At 46.1% G+C, this 26,914-nt stretch overlaps 2 protein-coding genes across 10 annotated transcripts in view; one reads left to right on the top strand and one right to left on the bottom strand.

Moving 5' to 3' along the window:
• The window catches only part of IGF2BP2 (insulin like growth factor 2 mRNA binding protein 2), a 152,442-nt gene extending 145,747 nt beyond the window's left edge, over positions 1 to 6,695 (top strand). For both annotated transcript variants that reach the window (XM_026497168.4, XM_026497179.4), the window contains 4 exons: positions 736 to 810; positions 2,226 to 2,357; positions 4,028 to 4,141; positions 5,495 to 6,695. In XM_026497168.4, coding sequence (XP_026352953.1) covers positions 736 to 810; positions 2,226 to 2,357; positions 4,028 to 4,141; positions 5,495 to 5,587 — 414 coding nt within the window. In that variant the 3' untranslated portion in view covers positions 5,588 to 6,695. The remainder of the gene's footprint in view (positions 1 to 735; positions 811 to 2,225; positions 2,358 to 4,027; positions 4,142 to 5,494) is intronic.
• Positions 6,696 to 26,914, bottom strand: part of SENP2 (SUMO specific peptidase 2) — a 43,064-nt gene continuing 22,845 nt past the window's right edge. For 4 of the 8 annotated variants that reach the window (XM_026497200.4, XM_026497208.4, XM_026497244.4 and 1 more), the window contains exons 13-17: positions 26,653 to 26,856; positions 25,899 to 25,978; positions 24,057 to 24,141; positions 21,276 to 21,371; positions 18,463 to 19,753 (exon numbers count right to left, since the gene is read on the bottom strand). In XM_026497200.4, coding sequence (XP_026352985.1) covers positions 19,691 to 19,753; positions 21,276 to 21,371; positions 24,057 to 24,141; positions 25,899 to 25,978; positions 26,653 to 26,856 — 528 coding nt within the window. In that variant the 3' untranslated portion in view covers positions 18,463 to 19,690. Of the gene's footprint in view, positions 8,811 to 18,462; positions 19,754 to 21,275; positions 21,372 to 24,056; positions 24,142 to 25,898; positions 25,979 to 26,652; positions 26,857 to 26,914 lie in introns of those variants that run through there. The other 4 variants (XR_007188735.2, XR_006409372.3, XR_008957318.1 and 1 more) reach the window with 2 other exon arrangements.

The following is a 26,914-nucleotide window of genomic DNA, read 5'->3' as shown; positions in this document are numbered from 1 at the left end:
GGGACCTTATGAGACGCATTTGTGCACTGACCCCGCTCCTGGCTCGTTTCTGTGTTTGGCACACTTTTCACTCATTTTACTTGAACTTCAGTTTTGCTCACTGTATTTCTCTTCAAAGCTACCCTAATGGTTTTCTGAATAAGGCAGGCTGTGCAGAGAAGAATCTGTAATGAGGATCTAACAAAAGTGCTTGCCTGGGCCATCACTTGAGTTGTGTTACAAGAGAACTCAGACTCACAAGGGTGAGAGCAAAAGGCGGCGTGGAGCTTGCCAGGGTTCACCTCGCAATTACACAGATGAGGAAATGGAGTCCGGGGAGGGGAGGGATTTGCAGAGCAGACCAGGGTGTCCTCACCCCTGCTCTGGAGCTGTCACACTCAGTTCCTATGCCCCCCAGCCCCATGCCCTAGCTCCACTGTTGCCAGCAGCCGACTGCCCATGTGAGCTGAGCGTTAGAAGCGGGGCCGCTGTCGTGCACGCTGGCTCCAGTAGTGCCCCTGTGGACTGCCTCCCCTCTGGGGCCCGGGTGCGGTGGTGGAGCCCACACCTCCCACTTCCTCCTAGAACTCGACTCCCTTGGCTCAGTAAAGGAGGCTCGTGCTCGGTACCCAGAGTGGAAGCAGCAGGTGCAAAGGCAGAAGCCCTGTAACCCCTTGCTAGGGCGTGTGCGCCGCGTGCCCAGATGGGAGAGGGGCCCGGGGAGCACAGCATTTTCCTCTTGCTTGTAAACCGCAGATTGCCCCGGCGGAAGGCCCAGACGTCAGCGAAAGGATGGTCATCATCACCGGCCCACCTGAAGCCCAGTTCAAGGTGAGTGCCAAGGGTCACCTCAGCCCTGCAGTAGCTGAGGGCCTTAAGCAGGCGGCAACCATGCCAGAGGCATGTTCAAGACTGTTCTTTGGGAGGCCCAGCCTCCATTGCCCTTTCTGCTGCCGCTCACTCATCTCAGACTTACCCTGTCTTGCCTGCCTCCGGGCTGTTCCTTCTACTTGGAGCCCTCCTTCCCTTCTCTTTTATGGAAAAGTAGATTGTCTCTCAGTGCCCCGTTCAAACAGCACCTCTGGGGTATCTCTGACCCCTGAGCCGTGGTTTCGAGGATAGGTGTCTCAGACTCGTTGAGTCACCCTTCTGGCTCTGGGGGCATAACCGGGGGGTGAGGGGACATAGCAGGAGTTTGTCGGGAGTTTGGTGAGGTGCATTTTGTTTTTGCCTTTTCTCTCCCCTAGGAAAATAATAAATTTTTTCTGAAAGTCAAAAGCATATTTATAAAAATATAGTCCTTATCATTAAAAATATTTAAGATCTGAGAAGAAACATGAACACATGTGGAAACATTTAAGAACAGTAACCCTTGGACTCGTGAGCAGATAAAACGTGGTATACCCACTCGGGAGGACGTTAGCCATAAAAAGCAAACTTCTGATGCATGTCGCAGGGCAGATGAGCCTAGAAAGCACTGCGTGAAGTGAAAGAAGGCAGAAACAAAAGGCCACGTGTTCTAGGAGTCCCTTTATCTGAAATGTCCAGAAAAGGCAAATCCGTAGAGACAGAAAGTAGGCCGGCGGCTGCCCGGGCCGCGAGGAACGGGGGCTGCCTGCTACTGCGGCATTTCTCTTCGGGGGACTGGGGTGCGAGTGTCCTGGGCGGTGGGGATGGTTGCCTAACATTGTGAATACACCAAAACCTCCTGGAGTGCACCCTTTAAAATGATGAATTTTAGGTTATGTAAGTTAAATCTCAATTTTTAAAGTTAAAAAAAAAAAACAAACCAACCCATAACCTCACAGCTGCACTGGCTCCGGAGTTAGGACATCAGCAGGCAGCCCCGTCACCACCTCACCTCCATCCCTCAGTGACCTGGGGTCTAAACTTACCCCCACTTACTCCGTCCTCCGGGGGAGGACATGAAGAATGCCCCGCACCGGTTCATTCAGCCGCACGCTTGTAGGTGTTAGGGCCGTGGAAATCAGAGCCGGCCGCCGCCACCCGGACCCCACACCGAGAGCTTCCTAGGGGTGGCGGTCCTGTGCGGTCCTGCAGTGTGGCCGGAGCAGCGCCCTGCCGGGTCTCTGAGGGAGGGACGCAGGCGCACGGCTTCCCCATGCCAGCGCTGGGGAATTGGGGGCCGGGGATGCCCCGGGCCTGGGCTGGCCAGTTCTAGCCGCAGCACCGCGAAGTGGGTTGACTGGCAGCCGAGAGTCACCTGTCATGCCTTGCCCTCTCAGGCCCAGGGGCGGATCTTCGGGAAACTGAAAGAAGAAAACTTCTTTAACCCCAAAGAAGAGGTGAAGCTGGAAGCCCACATCAGAGTGCCCTCTTCTACAGCGGGCCGGGTGATTGGCAAGGGCGGCAAAACCGTAAGTGTGCTCCGAGCTGGCTTTATGTCCTGGCTGATTCCCTGCCCCAGCCTCACCTGACTTCCCTCAGACTCTTCTTGACTCTTCAGTGACTTTACTCCAGAGCTGAGGGCCCCAAATCCAGGGTGTTGAGCCAGGCCACCAGAAACACTAAGGTTCTGCACCCAGAAATCCGGCATCTCAGCTACATGCTGGTAAATGAAGATCCTGACTCCCTGATGACCAGGAGGCTGCCTGCTGCCCCCTTTAAACTCACACATAGCAGCAGGAAAACACTAGGGAACAGAATCCCATCCAGAGGATACCCACTCGGCCAACTGTAGTCTTCTCTAAAGTCACACTCAGAGGCAGACAGGGTCTGGTGTCCTACACTCTCCTCTGACTTTTCAAACTCCCTCCTGCAGATTCTGTCTCCTGGCTATTCCCCAAACCTGCCCATCTGTTACAGGGGAACTAGCATAGCCATCAGGTGGTGGGTGAGAAAGAAATACTTGGAAAAAAAAAATAATCATCATCAAGGTTTTCAACCTGAAGGTGGCAGCAACACAGAGGAATTTGAACAGTGCCAGAGACTTAACTGTGGAGCTTGTAGGAAGGAGCAGACAGTCCGTCGACGCAGGTGTGTTCTAGAACATGACTTACCCCACGTGGCGGGGTATGACCCCCGAGAAGTTCCGTAGAGCCAGTGCACGCTAGCAGAGTGGCTGTGTTGAGTGGCAGGAATTTGGGGGATCTCTGGAGTCGTGTGTGTATGTGCCTGCTGTTTTCTTTACACAGAAACTCTAAGAACTCAAGGCCAAGTTCTGGATATAACGAGTCATCTTTATACAAAAGAGTAAAGTCAAATGGCTGGCAGATTATTCCCCATATCCAGGAACGTGATCGGCATCCGAGGGCCACACGCCGCCTCCAGACAGGCTAGATGCGGTAGGCAGGAGAGCTAATGGCCCACGGGGATCACATCCTGAGCCCGTGGATCCCGTCTGGTCATCTGGGAACAAGTCACTGAATTCTGTGAACCCCCAGCTGTCAGCTGCCCCCTGAGCTCTTGGTGCCCCCACCGGTGTGCACTCAGCACCCCGGGGTGGGGCCTGGGCTGAGCCCCCACACAGCGTAGGCTTGTTGAGGCTGGGGAGGGGCACGGAGAGCAGGAAGTGGGCCGCAGGTGATGGGGGAGCAGCAGGGCTGGAGGCTTCTGGAGGGGGCCCGGCGTGGAACTGGAGCGGCAGGGAGGAAAGGTGATGATCCGAAGGTAGGAGGAGCAGAAGGCAGACTCGGAGGCAGGGGTGAAGAAGAGCGGGGCTCCGAGCAACGCCTGATAGAAGGTTTACTTTGGCGAGTCTGAGAGACTGAGAGGTGGTGTTGGCTCACGGCTGGCACCCAGGAGGGATGTTCCTTCCTGGATGACGGGAGAGCCTGGGTCACTGCGCATCGAAGGGAACTCCAGAGTAAGAATTCAGCCCAGAAGGAGCTCCAGGGAGTTGGGGGCTGGACCCTCCCTGGGCCGCCCAGTGAGTCTCCAGGCTCAAACAAACGTGGCCTCTGCGGCCAGGGGCTTGGAAGCCCCAGACGCATCCCAGGCTGAAGGAAAGGAGAGGAGCCTCCAGCCCCCTTGCCCTCCAGCACTCCCCTCTCCCACTTCCTCCTGAACCCACTTTCTCCCCTCCCAGGTGAATGAACTGCAGAACTTAACCAGTGCAGAAGTCATCGTGCCTCGTGACCAAACGCCAGACGAAAATGAGGAAGTGATCGTCAGAATTATTGGGCATTTCTTTGCTAGCCAGGTACCTGTGCTGTGAGCGTCTGATCTCTCCTGCCAGCTACTTTTCAGTTCTCTAAGCTATCGGTGGCCCGTCCAGTGGCCACGGGCCCTGCACAACCCCCCGCACCCGCACACAGATGGAACCTCCCCCTGGCTCTTCAGGGACTGCCTGAAGGGCAGGGGAAATTGCTCCACACCGGCTCCTCCCGGCTCTCCCCAGGCAGGCTAGAGGAGCTCGAGGAAGAGCCTAGCACTCGAGCAAGTCAAGCCGAGCCCATCTCCAGCCCCCTGCAATGCTAGAGCATAAGGTCCCCCCTTCCTTTGCTGCCTACGCAGGCCTCAGTCACAGCCTTCCCCTGCTGGGGATCACATACCCGGCAGGGACCCACCCTCAGGGTTCCCCAGTCAGGCTCTGAGAACCAGCATGTGTACCAGAATCTCACTGTGAAGGGCTGAACACGCTCATTGCAGGAGACCTCCGTTTCTCTGCCGTCCTTCTCCACCTCGGCGTGACATCCCCCGTCAGGGCCCAGGACCCCATCTTCATTCAGAAGGATCAGTGACTCCGCCTCATGCGGCCTGGTTCTTTTCCATGCTCGGGGATAGAGCAGTCCCAGTCCTTGCCCCAAACCAGTGAGGGCAGGCTAAGCTCACACGGAAGCTTTGAGCAGACAGCCTGCTCTCCCAAAGCCACGCCTGCCAGGAGGCCCCGTCTGCTGAAGGCCCCTGCCCCTCCCTGCAGAGCCCCAGCACAGCCCACCCTGCCGCTCCTGCATCCCAGCTCCTCCCGTGCCCTGCGTGCCTAGAGGGGTGCAGTCCCAGGGCTGTCTGGGGGCATCCCTGCATCGAGCACCGGTGTAGGGGGAGGGGACAGGCTTGGGCTCACGTGTTTTCTCTAGTCGGATAGGGTAGAGTGTCTGGGCCAGTGTCTCTCACTTCCTCCCCATCCCATTTCCTGTCTGTCTTTCCCGGCATCACACTCATGTTCTTCCTAGAGGCTCCAGAAAGGTGGGTGCGGCAGCCCTGAAAGCCGCAAGTGTGTGTAGTGGGCGGGGGAATGCTGTCTGACCTCCACGAGGCCCCCTGGGCACTGGTTCCCTGCCTCTGCTTCCTGGCCTCTCCGTCCAACAAGCACCTGGAAGCTTCTGGGGTCCCACCTCCTTATCCTGCACCCGGCTGCCTTGGGGAAGGGGGGGGATCCCTGCACTTTAGGCAGAAAAGGCCCCCCGGAGTGAGGGCCTCAGCAGGTAGATGACACTTTTCTGAGCTTCCCACTTCCTTTTCCCAAGTCCCAGCCCCAGGCTCCCACCCCCACTGCTTGTCCTCAGAACCGGGTTCCTTTTTCTCCCCTGTCCCCTCCTCTCCCTTGCTGCAGACTGCACAGCGCAAGATCAGGGAAATTGTACAGCAGGTGAAGCAGCAGGAGCAGAAATATCCTCAGGGAGTCGCCTCACAGCGCAGCAAGTGAGGCTCCCACAGGCACCAGCAAAACAACGGATGAATGTAGCCCTTCCAACACCTGACAGAATGAGACCAAACACAGCCAGCCAGCTCGGGAGCAAACCAAAGACCATCCTGAGGAATGAGAAGTCTGCGGAGGCGCCGGGGACTCTGCAGAGGCCCTGAGAATCCCAGGGGCCAGGAGGGAGGAGGGGGGAGGTCAGCCCGGGGCCCCACCCGGCCTCCTGCCTCCCCCAGGGCCTCTGCAGGCTTCCCAGCCATCCACTGCACCGTCCACTCGGATCTCTCCTGAACCCCCACCACGCTATCCCTTTTAGTTGAACTAACATAGGTGAACGTGTTCAAAGCAAAGCAAAATTCACACCCTTTTCTTTTTGTGGAAATTGCCTCTGTACATGTGTGTACATATTAGAAGGGGAAAGATGTTAAGATATGTGGCCTGTGGGTTACACGGGGTGCCTGCAGCGTTAATATATTTTAGAAATAATATATCAAATAACTCAACTAACTCCAAGTTTTAATCAATTATTAATTTTTTTTCTTTTTAAAGAGAAAGCAGGCTTTTCTAGACTTTAAAGAATAAAGTCATTCTTTGGGAGGTCTAATGGTTTAGTAAAGGAGCTTCGAGACCACCCACAAAAATTCACCCAGGGAAATCTCGAAAGGACACTCACAGCAGTCTGGATCACCTGTGTATGTCAACAGAAGGGATACCGTCTCTCTGAAGAGGAAACTCTGTCTCTCTTCATCCCTGTCTAGCTCACACACCCATTTCTCTTTGCTTCACAGGTTTTAAACTGGTTTTTTGCATACTGCTATATAATTCTGTCTCTCTCTGTTTATCTCTCCCCTACCTTCTCTCCCTCCCCTCCTTCTCCATCCCCATTCTTTTTAATTCCCTCATCCCTCTGTCTCAATTCCCAGTATCTACGCACCCCCCAGGCAAAGCAGTGCTCTGAGTATCACATCACACAAAAGGAACAAAAGCGAAACACACAAACCAGCCTCAACTTACACTTGGTTACTCAAAAGAACAAGAGTCAATGGTACTTGTCCTAGCATTTTGGAAGAAGAAAACAGGAACCCATCAAACCAACCAACCAAACAAAGAAAAATTCCACAAAGAAAGAATGTATTTTGTCTTTTTACATTTTGGTGTATAAGCCATCCATATTCAGCGAAATGATTTCTTTCTTTTTAAAAAAAAATGTGGAGGAAAATAGCAATTTACACGAGGTCGTTGGCCCAGGGCGTTAAATTTACAGATTTTTTTAAACGAGAAAAACACACAAAAAAAAGCTACCTCAGGTGTTTTTTACCTCAGCACCTTGCTCTTGTGTTTCCCTTAGAGATTTTGTAAAACTGATAGTTGGAGCATTTTTTTATTTTTTTAATAAAAATGAGTTGGAAAAAAAATATCAACTGCCAGCCTGGAGAAGGTGACAGTCCAAGTGTGCAACAGCCGTTCTGAATTGTCTTCCGCTAGCCGAGAACCTGTATGGCCTTCTTTTGGACAAACCTTGAAAATGTTTATTTAAAAAAAAAAAAAAAGATGACCAAGAAAAACAGAGAGAGAAAACATTGGAGATGTCCTGGACTTCAATAGGGTACGCGCCATTAGGGCTTTCTGCGCTAAAGGATGGACAGGTACTGGTTTATGTGAACAAGCCATTTACCACCAGACTGCAATGCCAGTTTCCTCTACTGCAAACAGTGTTCTGTGACAAAAACAAAAACAAACAAAAAAAAAATGAAATATATCCAGCTAACAAGATCCTGGTGTCTTGGTCTCTTATTTTCCTAAGCATTGCCCATCCCAGAGCGTCAGCAGAGCTCCGGCTCTGGGGGACTGAGGGACGGGCCGCACGTACGGTCAGGACTGGGAAGCCGCCCTGAGCAGGCAGGCTTCTGCAGGAAGCTTTCTGGGAGAAGCTAAATTCGGTCAGTGGTGCTGCAAGTGTGGTCCCCACCTGGCAGCATCCGTATCACCTGGGAACTTGCTGGAAATGCAGGTTCTTGGGGTCCACCTTGAATCAGAAACCCTGAGGGGCCCCGCAGTCAGCTTCAGCAAGCCCTCGGGGTGATTCCGGAGTGTGGCGGAGTGTGCCAGCCAAGGAACTGGAGGGATGAGCTGACCGCACGTCAAGGTAGGTAAGACTAGCCCCTCTCTTTAGGGAACATTAAGCCTGCCCAGGAAAGAGTTGATTTTTATGTAGGGGAGTAGGAGGGGATAATACACCAGACAGTTCAAGGGAAGAGGTGCTCATCCCGCCCCAGAAGCCCCATTATAAGTGTTCCAGGAGGTCAGAGAAGAGCAGGGTCAGCCTGGACCGAGGGGGGAGGGGCAGGCAGGGTGCTGTCCTTGACACTCTCGCGGACGTGTCGGATGTGTCGTAAAAAGGTCAGTCAGGGATGGGCCTGTTCCACGTATGAGCCTTCGTTCATAGACCTGTGGGGCCTACTAGAGACGATGCTCGCGGTCCAAGCAATCTTAGGGATAAAGAGGTGCTATGGACTGCCAGCAGTGGCCAGTCAGGCTTTTCGGGGTGACCGTTCATAGCGCGGCAAGGACAGATGGAGGGAACGGATGGGGCTGCGGAGTAGCCACATTCCCTTCTAACAAACTCGGAGGCCTCCTCAATCACTTAAAATTTGGTCCTCACCCATGTCCCATCCCCATTCCTGGTTTTCTCCTAACTCCAATTTCTGAGATGCTCTGTACTTCTCAAGTTTCTGCATGTAGGCGCCAGCTGTTCTGTCCCTGCTGTGGTTGGCATGACTCCGGGCAGGGACAGACTCCCGTCCCTGTGGCCATTACAAGTCCTGGTACCTGTGGCTCCGCCCTCCCCCCCTCTTCCCTTTAGGACTCAAACCCGCTGCCCTCTCATGGACAAGCCAGCCACGGGCTGACTGTCCAAGAGGAGCCACAGGGTTCCCGGCAAGCAGGGCTATTTCTGAACCCTGTGCCCGGGGCCGAGCTGGCCTGTCTGCTGAGCGGAGAAACAGCACACCTTTAAAGGCAGGGCTTTAAATACAGGCCCCAGGGCTTGCGAACCAGTCTCGGGATGGAGCGATCACCTGAAAGCACGATGATCGAGAAGACACAGGACCCTCCAAACATGCACTCTTAGCTCTGCTGCTCCCGTTTCATTCCTTGACCTTTGTTGCAGCTGCCAGAATCTGAGGTTTCATTCCAGGTCCTAAACTGCCCATTTCCAAAGTCGTCGTCTCTGAACATGTGAGAGAAAGACAGGGAAGGAAGTGCTAAGATGATGCCGGGGTACAGAGCACCCAGAAGTCGTGCTAGGGTTGCAGAAATGAAGGGGAGGCCACACGCAGAGGCAGAAGACAGGAAGGAGACGGCTGGCTGGCTCGTAAGCAAAGCTGTTCTCCCCGCAGCCCGTTTTCTGAGAACCCGCGTGCTGGGCGAAACCCTGCCCCACCACCTGTCCACCAGGACAGCCTCAACTGCACGTGCTCGGCACACCTGCGGGAGCTCAGACTACTCAAACTTTGCGCCCGTTTCTCCTATGAATCCCTGGCTGCCTGCCTTGAGAGGTCATCCTGACGTCCCAGAAAATCCTCATGACGTGATTTTATGCAAAATAAAGGGCAGTTGTTAAATGGGGGCTCAGGTCAAAAACAAAGGTTTTATCCATGCACCTGCGCTCAAAAAGCCCCTCCCTGTTCCCTTGGACCGAGCCCCTGGAAAACCCATGACCCACAGTGCTTTTGAAGGTACTGACCTCTCCCTAGACTTGGTGACTAGCCTCAAACATCCTTTCTTTCCTGGTTAATTTTCCCTCTAACTAGATTTCTAGATGCGATTGTTCCATCCAACATGGAGCTCTAGAAAAGGATGACAGAGGTGGCCTGCAAATTAGCAGAGGGTTCCAGCATAGAGGGAGAACTTGAAAACATGAAAAAAGGCGAACCAAAAGAAGGTGGGGGAAGGGGGATTAGCCGAGGCCAGAAAGAAGGTGATCTTGACAGGGCAAGGGGTAAGGGAAGGGAGGAAACACTGATTTCTAAGGGAGTAACCTGGCACCCATTAGGATATGAGCGACTTAGTGACTGAGCAGACGGGTGGGGTAAGGACATGAAGAGTATGAAAAGCATCTGGCGTTGTCTTATTCCTACGTCCCTGGGGAAGGATGCCGCCAACAGAGGCAGTCCAGCTAACGATTGTGAAGGAAGCCCACCCTTTATGTATTTAGAGACTAGCCTAAGTTGTACACGCATCCAGACCTCTGCCTCAGAGCCTACTGGAGGTTTCTTTGGCCTGCTACCGCAGATGTCTAACAACACCGCTAGCAAGTTCCCTTGGTGTTTACAGTAAATTGTTGCTGCTGCCCTTTATTTCGTCTCCCCCTTGCCCTTAAGGTGCTGATGAACTGAAATTTAAGACTTCTCCCATATGCATTACCCCAGGGCAGGCCTGAAGGCAGGGACTGGGACTCTGGTACCATAGCTCCCTTTTCTTTTCTGGGGTCTCACTTCCTCATCAGGAACAGAAGAGAAAGCCCCGGCCCAGCAACATTCTCCCTGCCCCTCTGTACTCGAGCAGTAGAACCTTGGAGACCTGGCTCCTTATCTGGAAAATAAGCGTTTCAATACAACAAAGTCCCTCCAAGTAAAAAATGGCTTCTAGTTAGCAGCCTTCAGTGTTCCTTCTTATGGTTTCTCATTAAATATCAAAAAGATGAAAACTTAAGAGCACCAAAAACAGACAAAACAACCAAACACCCAAAAAGCAAGGGAAACTGACAATAAGCCATACCGAACTGGAATGGGAAAACTTCAGTGCCTGGCATGGTCTAGTTTCCCGGAACCACTTTTTTGAAAGATAGAAACCTGCATACTTGCCATCTCCGGGGTTACCCACCGCTCCCCCGTTCCTACTGGATGGAGTGCCAAGTGGAGGGGAGAGCGGTGATGGAGCAGCAGCGGCCATCGTAAAACCCAACATGGAAGCCAAGCGTTAAGGAAAGCTCCTGACACTACCGAGGACACGGCGACGGCAGACTGCTCAGGTCAAACTGGTACCCGAGACAGAAAACTATCTTTTTAGAGCAACTGTTATTTTGTGTCCTTTGTTACAGCAACAAACCAGTATCTTAATACAACCAAACAAAAATAGAGATTCCGATCTAGATAGACTCTGGCATAGTTTTTGGATAGAACTAAAGTTCTAATCGAATACAGAACAAAAAAAGTTATTTACAAAACAAAATAACAAGCAAAAAATCAAGCTAGTTTCAGCTCTCTGTGCTCCACTGCAGAGTGTCAGAAAGCAAGTTTTAAGAAGAAAAAGGGCCATAACTTGGGAATTTTAATACCCAGTCCAGTTATCTTTCAGGTGTGAAAACTTAAGAAAGATTCTATTTGCAGGGATTCAGATAAGAGAATTCCTATGTCTTTGAAAATAAGTACATGAAAACGTTTCCAACCAAAAACTAAAGCCAAATAAAACTCATGTTAAAAAAAAAAAAAGACTAAGCACTGAAAGCAGACTAGAAAGTTTAAATTGTTGTAAATCTATAACTAATTTAAAACTTTATTTAAATATCAAAGTTACCCTTGAAAAGGAAGCAAAACATGGTAATGATAAAATCCCAAAACACAGGTTACCAAAGACCAAAAATGTGTAAAATGTATATGGGAAAAGGGGGCAAAGCCAAAAGTGTCATAATCGGGACAGAACTGATGCCTGTGCTGGAGTGCTAGCTGCAGAACAGAATTCCTTGGTCTCCTCTTCCTAGCACCCGACCCCGTCTGCTGCTCTCCCTTCCCTTGCAGAACCATGTGGACCCGGCACTGAGCGCGAGATCCAGGCCACTCCGACCCTGGCCCATTGAAACGGCCTACGCTCCCCACCCACCCAGGCTCTGTGCTGGCTTAAGGACTGCAATGAGGGGGCTGACGCCCTTTTCTGTAAACAGACAGTAAATATTTCAGGCTTTGCAGGTAAGACTGTGAGGTGACACACGATGATGCTACCTCCGAGGAGGGAAATTTGGCAAATGACGTATGCTACATATTTGACCCTGCAATTCCACTTCTAGGAATCTCTGCCAAAGATATGTTAGCAAAAATGAAGTGACATGCAAAAGGCACAAGCACTGAAGCGTTCTTTGTGACAGAAAAAGACTGACAGCCTAAACATCCATCGCGAGGGGCTGGTAAAGAAGCATGGCGCCTGAGACAGTGGTGATTAGGAGGCTGTAAAAAGAACTGAAGAATGAGGAGTAACTTACTTATCTAGAATAGACTGAGGTTTTTATTTATTTAGGAGAGAGAGCGCACACAAGCAGGGGGACGGGCAGAGAGGGGGACCAGCAGACTCCCCACTGAGCAGGGAGCCCAACGTGGGGCTCAATCCCAGGACCCCAACATCATGACCTGAGCTGAAGTCAAACGTTTGATTGACTGGGCCACCTAGGCGTCCCTAGAATAAACGGAGTTTTTTAACCAATCAGGCACAAGTATTTTTAACATGGTATCTTTACTAATGTAAAAAAGGAAAGAAATATGAATACTGATACATCTATCTATATTTTCAAAAAAGGGAAGATTAAAAGCTACTAAGTTACCTAGACAGGGTGAAGCAAGGAAACTGAATGTATCTTGTGGCATCGTTTTGCTCTTGGACTCATGTTTCTGTTTTACATAATTAAAAAACAAAGCAAAAAGCAAATCCCTAAACACCAAGAACAAATGAATCCAACTGTGTATTGAGTTGATGGCATAATTACTGGGGAAAAAAATTAAGTGATTTTAAGAGCGTATTTTCACTGTGAACCTCCAGTGGGATATGGTCTAAAAAAGAACTGCAAAGAAATCTTGAACTGTACTTAGTGACCCTGTTAGTTTCAGACTGGTATTGATATTCTGAAATTCTTGTTAAGTCTACTATGGGGTAAAGCAAGTGATTACGCTGATGTTGTGAGCAACCAAGGCTTTCAAGATTATAATGTAAAAATCAAGAAGATCCTTAGACTCTTACACTGGAATTGGAAATCAGTAAAACATTTCTTCCCGTTGAAGAAAAAGTATTTTCTAGTCTGTCTACTGTAAAGGCCTAGAAGCACCAATAACCCAGTAGTGATCCGCATTAACAGAGCCCAAAATCCGATCTCCCCGACTTCTCACTAAAAGAGGTCTTCCAGTTTCAGGTCTGGAGCAGGAGATGTGTCAGACGAGCCTTTATCATACCGGTAAAGCAGGAAAGCCGTCACAATCAGACTTGGAAGATTCTGTCAAAAGGACACTGAGGCCTAACACAGGGCAATCTGAACATCAAACCGAGCAGTAATGAGTCAAAGCATCATATATCTTTCCTCTGTGAAGTGCATTTCAGGGTAACCAAATAGGAAGTTTCTTTTACAGAATTCAAGAATTCGGTGAACACAGAAGCAATGACAGAATTAGAAAAGCACCGTTTTGTATCTCTTAATGAAATGATGGGTCATCAAATTAAAAACCAAGAAGAGAAAGATAGGAAACCTTACAGCCTGAACCACTGATCACTCAGCGCCACTAAGCGGGACAACCAGATGCAATACAGCAGGGACACCAACGACGTGTCCTTACCTACTTCTGCCTGAATGCAGGCCAGCCGCTCGTTCACGTGAGATACAAGGGCTGGCGGACACAGCTAAGCACTACCAAGAAGCCATAAGCCAAACCTGGAAAGTGGGACGTTCCAGAGGAAAACGCGGTTTCTCTAATAAATAATAGTACAGGGAGGGCGCCTGCTGTTGCACACGAGTCTCGAGAGCTACGTAGTCATCAAAGGCAATGCACGCGTCGAGTACGATTTCTTACTTGCACCCGTGTTAGACCTCAGAGACCACGGTAACTGCCCACCACAAATCTGACGGACTCGAACAGAAACTCACTCTCGCGCAGTTCTAGAGCCAGCAGTCCAAAAGCCAGCGGGCAGCGGAGCCTTGTTCCCCCGCAGGCTCTTCCAGCTTTCGTGGCTCCAGGCCTCTGGGGCTCGTGGCAGCATCACCTCAGACTCTGTTTCCATAGACTTACTGCTTTTTTTTTTTTCTTCTAATATTTTATTTATTTATTTGAGAGAGAATGTGAGAGAGACCGTGAGAGGGGGGAGGGTCAGAGGGAGAAGCAGGCTCCGTGCGAGGGACCCAGTCCTGGGACTTGAAGATCCTGACCTGAGCCGACGGCAGACACTTAACCAACTGAGCCACCCAGGCGCCCCTAACTGCCTCCTCTTTTTTTTTTTTTTTTTAACTCTACCAACAAGTTTATAAAGTAGAAAGTAATAGCCTGTCCAAACCACCATTATTAACACTTGGTATCTTTTTCCAGATTATGAGATGTATAAACAGATTTTCCCCCACAAAAATGAGTATAAAATATAAACACTATCTAGGCCCATTTTAACACCTCCTCCCCTTCTGTCTCAAAACTCAGTCTCTCTTATAAGGCCTGTGATCACATTTGAGCCCCCCCAGATAATCCAAGATAAATTCCTTTACTCAAGACCTTTAACATCATCATCTTTTGTCACAGAAGGTAATATTCACGGGTTCCAAGGATGAGGATGTGGACCTATCATTTTGGGGGCCACTATTCATATAATAAAACATTAGTTAAATGATCAGGAAAATTTGAATGTGAACTGAGTATTAGATGATTTTAGCAAATCCTTATCCTGTTAGATGTGAAAATGATATAGGGTTGTTTTTTTTTTTTAATTATTATTAGGGAGACATTCTTAAATACTTAGGTAGAATGACATGTGAAGATGTTGTTTAAAACACTCCAGACTCCCCTCCCCTATGAAAAAAAGTGCATCCAGATTAGCCACATTTTAGTAAGGGGGTGATGACTTGTAGGTCTTAGGATTCCCATAATAACAAGTTTTTTGTGAAGTAGTTTTAAAAAAGATAAAATTGTCCACTAAAATGAGACAGTAAATGTCTCAGAATGATCTTATCCAGAAGACCTACATATGAAAAATATTTTAAAACTTAAGTCAGTGGAGGACGCCTGGGTGGCTCAGTGAGTTAAGTGTCTGTCTTCGGTTCAGGTCATGATCTCAGGGTCCTGGGATGGAGCCCAAGTTGGACTCCCTATTCGGCGAGGAGTCCGCTTCTTCCTCTCCCTCTGCCCCTCCCCCCTCTGCCGGTCTCGTGCTCTCTTGCAATCTCTCTCTCAAATAAGATTAAAAAAAAAAAAAAATCAGTGGCAGGGCACCTGGGTGGCTGAGTCAGTTAAGCATCTGCCTTCAGCTCAGGTCATGATCCTACAGTCCTGCGATCGAGCCCCACATAAGGTTCGCGGCTCCCTGGGCAGAATCTGCTCCTCCCTCTCCCTCTGCCCCTCCCCCCACTCATGATTTCTTGCTTTCTTGCATGCTCTCTCTCTTGCTCAAATAAATAAGATCTTTAAATAAAATTTAAAAAAAAAATACTAAGGGGCCCCTGGGTGGCTCAGTCAGTTAAGCATCTGCCTTAGGCTTGGGTCATGATCCCAAGGTCCTGGGATCGAGTCCCACACCAGACTCCTTGCTCAGCAGAGAACCTGCTTCTCCCTCTGCTTCTGTGCATGCTCTCTCTCTCTCTCTGACAAATATGTTAAGAAATAAAAATTTAATTTAAAAAATACTTATATCAGTGGAGATACAGATTATCCTGTGCCAGAAGAAGTCAAAATACCAATAGGTGGGTTTTCCCCCCCTAATTTGTTTTTAATATTCTTAACTATAACTCGAAAATTTTGAGAATTTCTAAGAGAATGACCAAACATGGTACAAGATGGTATGTGCAACAATACTGAATATAATTATGTTATAGCCATATTCTAGAACACTAGGCAACAACTAAATGATGTCAATATTTATTGACATGAAGATATGTTCGAGATAAACTAAGTAGAAAGGGGGTTATATAGCCATTTTTTGTTATTGACAAATATGATTCCATATTTGTCAATAACAAAAAACACATACGTGTGTGAACGCGTACAATTCACACATTTATACAGATAAGAAGGGCCATATGCCAAAGGCCAGGATATATATCAAAATGTTAATGTTCAGTTACTAACTCTGGATGGTGAGTTTGCAGAATTCTTATTCTTTATCAGCATTTCAACTTTTCTACTACGAATGCCAATTATGGATACAATTAAAGAAAAATAGAAGCATGACTACAGACTTGATCACCATACGCCCTTAAGGAGATAGAATGGTGCTGGGGGCTGGCGGGCGCGGCGCGTCCCCAGTGTGCATCTGACGTACATTCTTCTGAGAACTTTATGTTACTTCTCCTGGCACTTTCCAAAGTGTGTTTCATAGAACAGTTCCACAGGTGACACACAAAGAAGAGTTCTATGTCCAGGTTTTCAGAAAAGTGAGGTTCAGACATTAATCTGTTCTAATGTTTGCTACGCATCCCAGGAGGAAAAGCCCAGAAGACGCACGTTCACGGGACGGCGCTTCTACCCCCTACACAGCAGTAACGGGCCTCAGGAACGCCAACACACAGGGGAAGAACACGGACTAGTTGCACATTTCTACTGAGGGTCTGAAAGCTTCTGGCCCACTTTCCTAGATTTAGATTGAGTCATCTCAGAACAGTCCCACGTTTATCATATTTTTGGGGTCTCCAGCATTACAGTTTTATTTATTTTTTTTTTTTTAAGATTTTATTTATTTATTTGACAGAGAGAGCCAGCCAGCGAGAGAGGGAACACAAGCAGGGGGAGTGGGAGAGGAAGAAGCAGGCTCCCAGCGGAGGAGCCTGACGTGGGGCTCGATCCCTGGACTCCGGGATCACGCCCTGAGGCGAAGGCAGCCGCTTAACGACTGAGCCACCCAGGCGCCCCAGCATAACAGTTTTAAACATAATTTGCATCCTGCTGTCAGACAATTTGGAGCCGAGCTTTTTAAACTGGATTTCTATCCATTAGTGGGTTGAGAAATCCGCTTGGTGGTCACAACCTACACTTTTTAAAAATCTGAAATAAAACTATTAGAGTTTAGCAAGGGTAAGCAGTACTTTTGTGAAACTTTTGTGTTCACATAAAATCACATATATACATCTGTGTGCTGGTCACAATAAAAAAATTTTTTTTAAATGCAATAAAAAATTTGAAAGCCACTGAATTAAAGACATGAATTTATTAGTAAATAAGATAAAATCACCACCTACTGATTTGATAAAATCAATACCTATTTACTGATAAACAGATAAAATCAACACCTGTTTCAACACACCCAAACTCGTTGTATAGATTAGGTAAATTAAAAGGAAAAGAAGTTATCAAAGCAATATAGCCAGCTAGATCTCTAACTTACAAACAATACCAAGTTTGTTTGAATACTGGGTGCTTGGAGTTTTTCCTCAAAGAAACTAGAAATCAGGTTCCCCATTAGTTCACAAAAGCCAATTTAAACTACATAGCTTAACTATAGTACTAAGGCTATCATAGACTTCAATTTCTCTACCTTGTTGATTTATCTCTATCTGAGGTTCGAGAGATCTCCAAGGACACATTCCCCCACAGCCCCACCGTGGTCCCAGCACCAAGCAGCTCCTTACAGTGCAAACAGCCACCATTCAACATGGCATTCCTCAAGTTGTGCTTAGGATTTCAGCGGAAGAACAGATCAGAAGTTAGTCTCTGGCAACTGAGGTAGAATATGGGGCACTCCAGACCATCTTCCAAATGCCCCCAGGTCTGTATCCCTCCCACCACATATCCCAGCTCTGATATAAGGTCAAACATGAGAAAGACACTTGCTTACTAATTGTGTGTGTGTGTGTGTGTGTGTGTGTGTGTGTGTATGGTTTTTTTTTCATCTTTATCAATTTTTAGGAGTCTGCCTACTAAAAAAGAACAATGGTCCACTCTACCTTTTATTCAGATCCCCGAACTCCTGCAATTAAAACAGATTATAGATACATCTATATATATATATATATCTATCTCACTGGCTTGAAAGTTGATAATTGGCTACTGGTAAGATCAGCTGTTGATTTTCTCACCTGACTGCTTTTCTCATAAGCTGTCTAGATATAAAAATTCTATTACCGACAAGTTTCTCTGCACCCAGAGAGACACGTCAGTGCCCAGAGAAGCACGACCTATGGTGACTCCTATTAAATTCAGGAACTCGGGGTAAACTAGAATGCCGTTCTCTAGCTTAACTAGCTCTCTGCTCTCATCGATTTATGTCCTGGGAGATTATTAAGAGCTGTCCTGAAGAGTTCACAGTAGTGGGCAGCTCAGCGAAAGCTGCTTGAAGCAGCCCCTCAAATACTCGTGTGACACAAACGAATGAAAGCCCAGCATCGCTCACTGGGGCAGAATACAGACCACCGTTCCGCACAGGATTCGCCCCACATGGAACAAATCTTAACCAAGGTACTAAATTCTCAGGTGAAACCTACAAGAGCCAAGTGGAGAACCAGGTTTTTAGTACAACGCTGACCCAGTAAATCTCTGGCCTTTTAGCTACGGCAGCTGCTTGATCCCAGCACTCACTGACAGGGCTCCAGCAGCCTCCAGAAAACGCTCTGTGCAGCCTTAGCTTGAGGGACACTCAGCACAACCAACTCACTCTTTTGATCACCATCCAGCACACGTCTTCTGGTGTGCCTACCAAGTAGGCCAACAATTTCTGTCCGGCCCCAGATCCTACACCAAGACTCTGACACGTCTCCGGGAAACCCGGCCACGATACCATGCCTCCGAGACCAGCAGCCATGCCCTCCAGACGGCAGACACGGGATTCATGGCGAACACCTGCCCGATTTTCCTGGTTTTACCCCCTTGCTTTTGTGCACCAGGACAAGTTTGGGAGGTTGAGGTGAGGAAAGGGCTAGAAATCATTTCAGCATATACTTTTCAGGTTCTGCCAGACAACCTTTATTACATCGGAAAAGCAACACTAGGCACTAGATCTTGCAAAATATGTTCTGACCAACTCTAAACTTTCTGAAATTAAAAATGCGTAACCACTGTAAAGTTTTTAATGAACAAAAAAGTTAAATACAAACTCTCATATGCAAAATAGATTATTGTATAACTGGCAGCCTCAGAGCCAAGTACTAAATTTTCTTCCAAATTTCAGTGGGGATGGAATGGGGGGGGTGTAAATCCTAATGAGTACAAAACTTAATTTCGGCTTTATATATAGAAAAAAAAACTTTGAGGAAAAATAGCTTTTACATTGAATAGTATCTTTTGAAATCAACAGCCCAGGCCAGCCCTTACAATTCTGAGGTTTATACTCAACCAGATCTGGGACGAAAATGAAGATTTAGGGTTTAAGTTACTTCAAAATCCAGTTTAAAGAGTAGCCAAGTCACCTCATATCCAGAAAGAGCGGTCTCTTTAGGATGCCCACGACACTCTTCTGAAGACGCTTGGAGAGCCACAGTTCCACGGTTCCACGTCCCCACCAGTGCTGTAGTGTCAGCCTTCCTCTGGAGGGCAAGCGGAGCCCTCCGCCACAGCTCTTCTCCCGGCATTGTCAAGCCTCGAACACAAGAAGACCTCCAGCTTCCCGTCGCAGCTTCTGCTCCAGCCTTAGAGAAGTTAATAAACACCTCCTCCCTCCCCCCACTGACTGCCCTCCTGATCTTCAGCTGGGAGTGGAGCTTGATTAACATTCCTTTCAGAAATAAATAGTTCGAACAGGTCATTCAGAGTTACCTCTAAGAGCAGCAGCAAACAGCCACTGCCCGTGATGTTTGCAAATGAGTGAGCGAATGAACACACGTGAACAAACACACAAAAGACAAATCGTAGAATAAATCCTGCATTTCCCACATTCATAGGGAAAAAAAATCTTTAAAAAAAAAGTTATGAATGAGCATTTGTTCTTGTGTGGGTTGAACAGTCCAGGCTCTGAGCAGGTACAGGCTTACACATGGGGTTGCAGGCAGACTCCACACACCGAGTCAGGCCCGGGGTGCAGGAGAGGCCGGCGTGCACGTCCTACAGCTCAGTACCTGTGAGACAACAGAGGTGATGCAGGGACTTCTTAACCCACGATGCATGAGGTATATGGAAACATCCGTCCTCCGTGACAGAACCACCAGCAGCTCGAGGGACTGGGCGGGGCATCTCACAGCAACTGCTGATGAAGGATTTCCCACACCATCTTCTTCCGGAAGAGAGGCATCTGGTGCTGCAGACAGTCCACAAACAACACGTCACATGCTACACAGTGACGCGCACAGCGTCGACAACCTTGAGGTGTCATCATGTAAATAACCCACGTCCTTTATATAAGCCTTGACTCTTTTGTGTCATGGTTCAAACTTACAAAGCCATAACCAAGGAGGTTATAACGTTATGATTATATTGTATGTATCAGAGGCATTTTTACGTGTTAAGGAAAATCAAAACAGGTTGCAGAATCATACAACAGAATCCCACAACTACTTCATAACACAAAGACGTGAACCAAAATGGAAACACCAAGTGGTAGCATAATACGGAACTTTTCTATTTACATATACTTTCAGTCAGAACATTCTAAAATGAACATACTTTGCTTTTTTGAGAAAAACATGAACTCTATTTATATAAAGGAATAAACATTCAAAAATTTCTTTGTTTTACCAAATGTTGTACATTGCCAATTCTGTTCAAACAGCAACTTCTGCCCTTCAAATCTCATGTCAGTAGGTTCAGAGAGCAACTAACTCCTTGTTATTTAGAAGCATCAAAGAATGAAATGGCTTTGCTCAACACATGATTCTGCTTTATGATAATCACTACATGAGCCAATTTTCAAAGCAGCAACACACAAGACAAATCCAAAATTACCTGTAGCTCAACTAGTCAGAAGTTCACACCCTTGAGGTACTCCCGGTGTCTCATTATAATGAGATGGATATACCACTTTACTATCAACTAGTGACTTCCTACCTGGAGGGGCCTAAACAGTCTTAACACATGGATGTGTAAGTTATTTTAAATAGCTCAAAACATGGAGTAAAAAAATTGCACATTTATTCTTAGTAAAACTACTAGAACTAACCAATAATAAGTGCCTTTATTTTAGACTAGAATTGTATTAATTCAGCATGGGAACCCTAGTTACTTCATAGTGCTCTCCAGCTTGGAATAGGGTTATTGGTCCTATTCAATAAGTAGTTTGGTAGACAACATCTATCCAAATGAAGTCTGTTTAAGAAAAATATATTTTAAAGGGGGTTGTCCTCAGTTATAAAAAGGCTGAGAACCCACTATTACAAACATAAATTCTCAAGAGTTCCCAACATACTCGAATTCCCATCAGATACAGTCACAGGGAGCCCCAAATAACCAGCACAGAAGGGAAAGGCAGTATTCGTAGTTCTAGCTCAGACCCGCGGCTGGTCTCCCCGGGCTGTCACACACACCCTCACTTGCCTCCTCCTTTGGCCAGAAATATCAGTAATAGTCAGGAGCTAGTGAACGCGAGAGTTCGGAGATACGCTAATTGCCTCACTGGTCACCAAAGAGAAGGAGAAACCTAACAGCAGGTGCAGTGACAAACCCTGATCCCAGCAGGGGTGGGGCCCCGGCCAACGGTTACAACAGTGACAAAAGAGGCACAGCTGTCATTCTTAAGACCTTACTGTGCACCAGGCACTAGGAACACGCTCAGAGTTTATCTTGTTCACTAACAAGTAAGTGGGTGAAGAGGGGGCTTCACTCACCTGAGTAAATGTGATAGGTTTGTCCCTAGAGATATAGTCTGCATATTTACAAGTAAACATTCCACAATCACTCCCATTCAACTGTTGAGGAATCTCCTAAAATTACAAAAAAAAAAAAAAAAGAGGCGGGGAGAAAGGGATAAAATGTCATCAAATACAAACTCCTTTGACTTCTTATAAATACTACACTGGATAAACAATATCATAAAGGTAAATGGTAACAGTACTACACAAACACAGTCTTCATGTGGTATAAAAACCCCCACCACGACATGGAGCTCGTGACCCCCACGGAAAATATTTTTCAGAAAGAAAAAGAAAAGCAAAGTGAGAATTCCATCTCTTGGCTCTCATGCTAAGAAACCAAACTGCAAGTTTGGAACTAGGAACAGGAATTCTAGTCAGAATGGTTTCAGAAGCACTTTATTAACTCTGAAAAGGGCTAAATGTGGCTCAATCAGAAACAGGCTTACAACTAACCCACTTCAGTACTGCAGGGCGTATCCTCTTCTCTGGACAGGACAATAGGACCACAACTTTCCACCCCCACAGCTACAAGCAGGGAAAAGAAAAAAAGCCTCTTGATAGGCTTGTTAATCAGGATCTTGCTTTGACGGCTCAATTCTGTCCTGAGGCAAAAGCAGAACTCCCGGCAAGCAATGCGGAAGTCGGAAGTCGTGAAGCACTCCAGGTGAGCTACGTTCGCGCATTCCCCAGGCCTCTGCCGCCCTCACCTCGGCCAGGCCCACACTCATTTTGGCTGCCAGCGCTAAGGAGCATGAGATACTAAGAATAACAGAGAGTCTGCTGGAAAACATTCTAGATGACAAAAGCTCAATTTTTATTCAAAGAAATACAGATGATTACTGTAAAAAAAGAAAAGACTGTTTGAATATGCACAACACCCACACATAGGGTCACTAGTGCCCTTCTCCTGAGCCCAGCATCTCTCACAGAGCGGACAGAACTACAGACTCCAACGTACAAAGGAAGAGAAATTGTTTTCTTTATTACGTCCCCCATACCAGAACATGGTATTCAACCTAACAGACTCCTTACATCTGTGCTCTCCTCAGGAAATTTCAAAGCTTAACCTTCTAATGATTCAAGTTAGAAAGGAAAATCCTTTGAGTAAAGATAGGGGAGCCATTATACACAGGTAAGGGCTAAAACTGAATTCATGCAGCTTACTCTAAAAAGAAGCCATTAGGACTCAAAAATGTTATGCATTCTCAAACCCTGAAAGAGATTCAAATCTGGCAAGTATAATACAAAGTATATTCACAAAGAACATATCTGACTCTTGAGGAACTGTGGCATGGGACCTTTAAGACCTCAATAAGCAAATTCCCCGTAAATAACAAGAACTTTAAACTTTCATTAGCACCAACCAAGAAAAATAGCTGGCTTGAGTTTATTAGCTTTTTTGAGAGACATGATAGCATACAGTAAATATTTATAATTTGTTTTTTAAAGATTTTATTTATTTGAAAGACAGAGAGCACAAGCACACACAAGCAAGGGAAGTAGCAGAGGGAGAGGGAGAAGCAGGCTCCCTACTGAGTGTGGAACCCAATGTGGGGCTCGATCCCAGGAACCCTGGTATCATGACCTGAGCTGAAGACAGAGGCTTAACTGACTGAGCTACCCAGGCGTCCCACAATTTTTTTTTTAAGATATATTTACTTGAGAGAGAGAGAGCATGCATGCACAGGAGGAGGGCAGAAGGAGAGGGAGAGGGAATCTTCAAGCAGACTCCCTGCTGACTGTGGAGCCCAACGCAGGGTGGATCTCACAACCCTGAGATCATGACCTGAGCAGAAATCAAGAGTCGGATGCTTAAAAAAAATCCAGAAAGAAAGGACAAATTGTGTGCAAAGGAATGGTAGCTCTACATCAGATGTCCTGGTAGCAACAAGGAAACCAGAACACAGTGGACTCATCTTCAGAGTTCTTAGTGAACACACACTCACAACCTAGAACTGTGTACCTAGAAAAACATCTTTCCTGTATGAAGGTGAAGTAGACACATTTTCAGATTTTCACAAACTAAGAACATTTACTACCAACAGACATTGGCTCGAAGAATTTTTAAAGGATGTGTTTTCCCAAAAAATGATCCCCCAAGAAAAGTCTGAGATGCAAGAAGGAATGCAGACCCAATAAACCGATAAAGATGCAGGTAAATGTTAGCAACCATTGTTTATATAAAGTGATAATGATGTGTGATTCATAGGCCTTTCCAAAAGACAATCTAAAATAGCGGACAGCAATAGCATATTAAGTTGGCAGGACGCAGATGAGTTGTGCAGCATGGGCATAGGGCGGGACCAGGGAGGAGCTGGAGGGAAGGGTTCCCAAGGGGCATAAAGAGGCGCTTGGAATGATGGGCATCTTCATTATCTTGAGTGTGATGATGGTTTCACACGTATATACCTATGTGAAAACTTGTCCAATCGTACACTTCGACTGTGCATTTTTCTTACATCGACTATACCTCAATAAAGATCTTTAAAAATAAAGGTCAGATGCTTAACCAACTGAGCCACCCCAGCGTCCCAACATTTATATTTAAACAAGAAATAAAGGCTAAGAAACAGACATCTTAGTTAAATGAAGTTCTCAAGATTTAGAAGCAGATAATCCTTAAGATGTCTGCTTCACGAGAATGCATGCCTAAGGGTACGAGTGAGTGAGGGGAGGGAGGAAGCCAAGCCTCCGTGAACCGCCACCTTCAGGAAATGCAACAGAGCAACTCAAATAGAGATGATTGTCACTTACATGTGGCTTCATGCTGTAGTGGGTCCACTCTAAAAGATTCAGATCAGTATTTCTTTTGGTCTTACTTTCATCCTGTAAATACTGACTAAAAAAACAACAAAGAAGGAACATATGCTGAATCCCTGTGGGGACTTAGCATTACGATCACAAAGGACATTACAACGGAGGTTGAACAGACAGGCTATTCGCAAATCCATCTCCGCTAGCTTTTTTAAAATGAGGATTGCTTTTGGTTTTTAATTTTTTTTCCTGCTTACGAAAACTGTATGTGCTTTAGAAAATTAAAACCTATAAAATATAAAATGCAAAAAACCTCATACTAGCCACTCCAGCAGTAATTACTGTTAATACTTTGCTGTGTATTCTACTTCCCCACTCCTCCCACACAATTTAAAACCATACACTTTATTTTAAAAAGTACTTCATTTTACCACTTGCTTTTTCTCACTTAAAAATAGATATAAAATGTGGGGCGATGGTGAAACAGGTAAAGGGGATTAAGAGCACACTTACCGTGATGTGCACTGATTAATATACAATGCTCTATAATGGCTGAATCACTAGACTGCCTACATCGCACACCTGAAACTAATGTAACACTGTATGTTAACTGTACTGGAAGTTAAAAAAAATCTAAAACAGAAAGTAGCTACACCTGTGAGCACAGTCTAACTAAAGAGTTGTCAAATTACTAAATTACACACCTGAAACTAATGTAACATTGTGTGTCAACTATACTTCAATTAAAAATTAAAACAGATATAAAACAAGACAACTGGCCTAGATGCCGCCCCCCCAAAAAACCCTTTGCCATGAAAAACAAAAAGAGGAAAACTATTCTAAATCAGACTAAAGAGACATTAAATCCACGTGTGAACTCTGGCTTCCTGGATGAGGGAAAAAACTATAAAACATACCTGAGGAAATCAGAATATGAGCCAAAAATTACATATGACTCACTGCTAATTTTCCTTCTTTTAAATTAATCAATTTGAGAGAGACAGGGAGAATGAGAGAGAGAATCTCAAGCAGACTCCCCGCTAAGCGCAGAGCCCAACATGGCTAAGTGCTAAATCCCACAACCCTGAGATGATGACCTGAGCCAAAACCAAGAGTCAGAAGTTCAACTGACGTAGCCACCCAGGCGCCCCTGAAGGCTAATTTTCTTAAGTGTGATAATAACACTGAGATTGCATAAGGGAACTTCCTTGTTCCTAGGAGATAACATACTCAAGTATTAAGAGTGATTTAAGTTCATCCAGATCTTCCGAGGGTTATCAAATTTAAGCCAGCCACCTCCATTCTCACCCTCACCTTCATGTAAGGGCAACCGGCATCAGTGGTGCTGGGGCAGGCACTCTCCCTGGGAGCAACCTCGCCCCTGGGGGGTAGGGGGTGGAAACCGTTTCTTGGAAGGCAAGAATCTTAGATATTTCAAAGGTTTGTAGCCATCTAAACCCAACAAACAAAAAGTCTTATTCCTTAGCACTATTTTCTCTTGTCATGGAGAAATTTAAATTTTTCTCTGGGGGGGGTAGTGTAATAATGCAAAAAAAGTCAAGAAAAGCTGAACTGGGAGCATCAGGAAAGGAAGTGGGTCTCAGATACCCACAGGAGGGAGAGGGAGAAAGAAAGAGTAAAGAGTGAGGTGTGAGAGAAGTATGATTTTAGGGGGGTTTTTTGACAAGAACAGGAATTCAAGTCAATTCTTGATCAACTGAGAGAATAGCCTTCACTAAACATTACATCACCATCCACCAGACCTCCTTGGATTAAACAGAAGATAGATCACCTAACAAGGGCATAATGACACAACAGTCAAGTTTTTCAGCCTTTACTTACAGGAGAATCTCACAGATCCTGTGGCCCTTTTGTCCCATGGAATCCAGATATTTAAGACACCTTTTTCTTAGGTCTATCACCTATAATGGAAAAATACAACATCCAGAAACGTCTTAACCACAACAGGAGAATTTTATTTCTAAAAGGAAAAGCATCCTTTAACAAGTCAATACAAGTACCAACATAAAATTTTTTTATAAAATATTTTTTATATTTTTATATTTTTATAAAATATAAAATATATTTTTTATAAAATAACACAGATGATACGAGCTTCATTTCTATAAAATTATATACTTCTAGTCCCAGAGAAAAGCCCAGAAACTTACTCACCAAAACATTAGTGGTCCTCTCAAAGTGATGGGATTTTTTGTTCTTGTTTTTTTCTTTATACCTTTACTTTTCTATAATAAATCTGTACCATCTTGTAAACAAAACTAAAGAAATCAAATAAAGAACTCACATGTGTACTAAAACTCTTTCCTGTTTTCCTGTATGCCATCTAGCTTTCTTTGTGTGTGTGTAATTATAATTTCATCCTTCATTTTTTTCACACTTTTTAAAAATTTAAATTCAATTAATTGCCATCTAGCTTTCTAAGTTGTTCACCTCAAGAACCAAGAAGGGACTCTACAGAGTACGCCTTTATATGGACTACTGACTGGATTTTTAACTGGACAGAAAGGGCAGTCACTATTCAAGAAAACAGCCTCCAACATTATACAGACTCCAACAATTAACCCTCTCAACTCACCACCAGGCTCCAATGTACCTTCCGATGAATAGGCACCAGAATAAGCTCCTGTTCAAAGAGATTGACCCCTTTGGTCCATCTTTTCACTGCTTGGTAACCGCCAGACTTTAATTTGGGATAGAAAAAAGTACTGAATGCATGAAGTGCTGGATAGCCTTGCTTTTTGTTTCTTTCCACCAGAAGATTCATGTAAAAATTAATGACCTGTAATACCAAGGGAGTAAATGTCAGAACATGGCAAGTTTCCACATAACTAAATTAG

This window comes from Ursus arctos, unplaced genomic scaffold, assembly GCF_023065955.2.
Source record: "Ursus arctos isolate Adak ecotype North America unplaced genomic scaffold, UrsArc2.0 scaffold_4, whole genome shotgun sequence".
Taxonomy (NCBI): domain Eukaryota; kingdom Metazoa; phylum Chordata; class Mammalia; order Carnivora; family Ursidae; genus Ursus; species Ursus arctos.
This window is presented reverse-complemented; position numbering and strand designations above follow the sequence as displayed.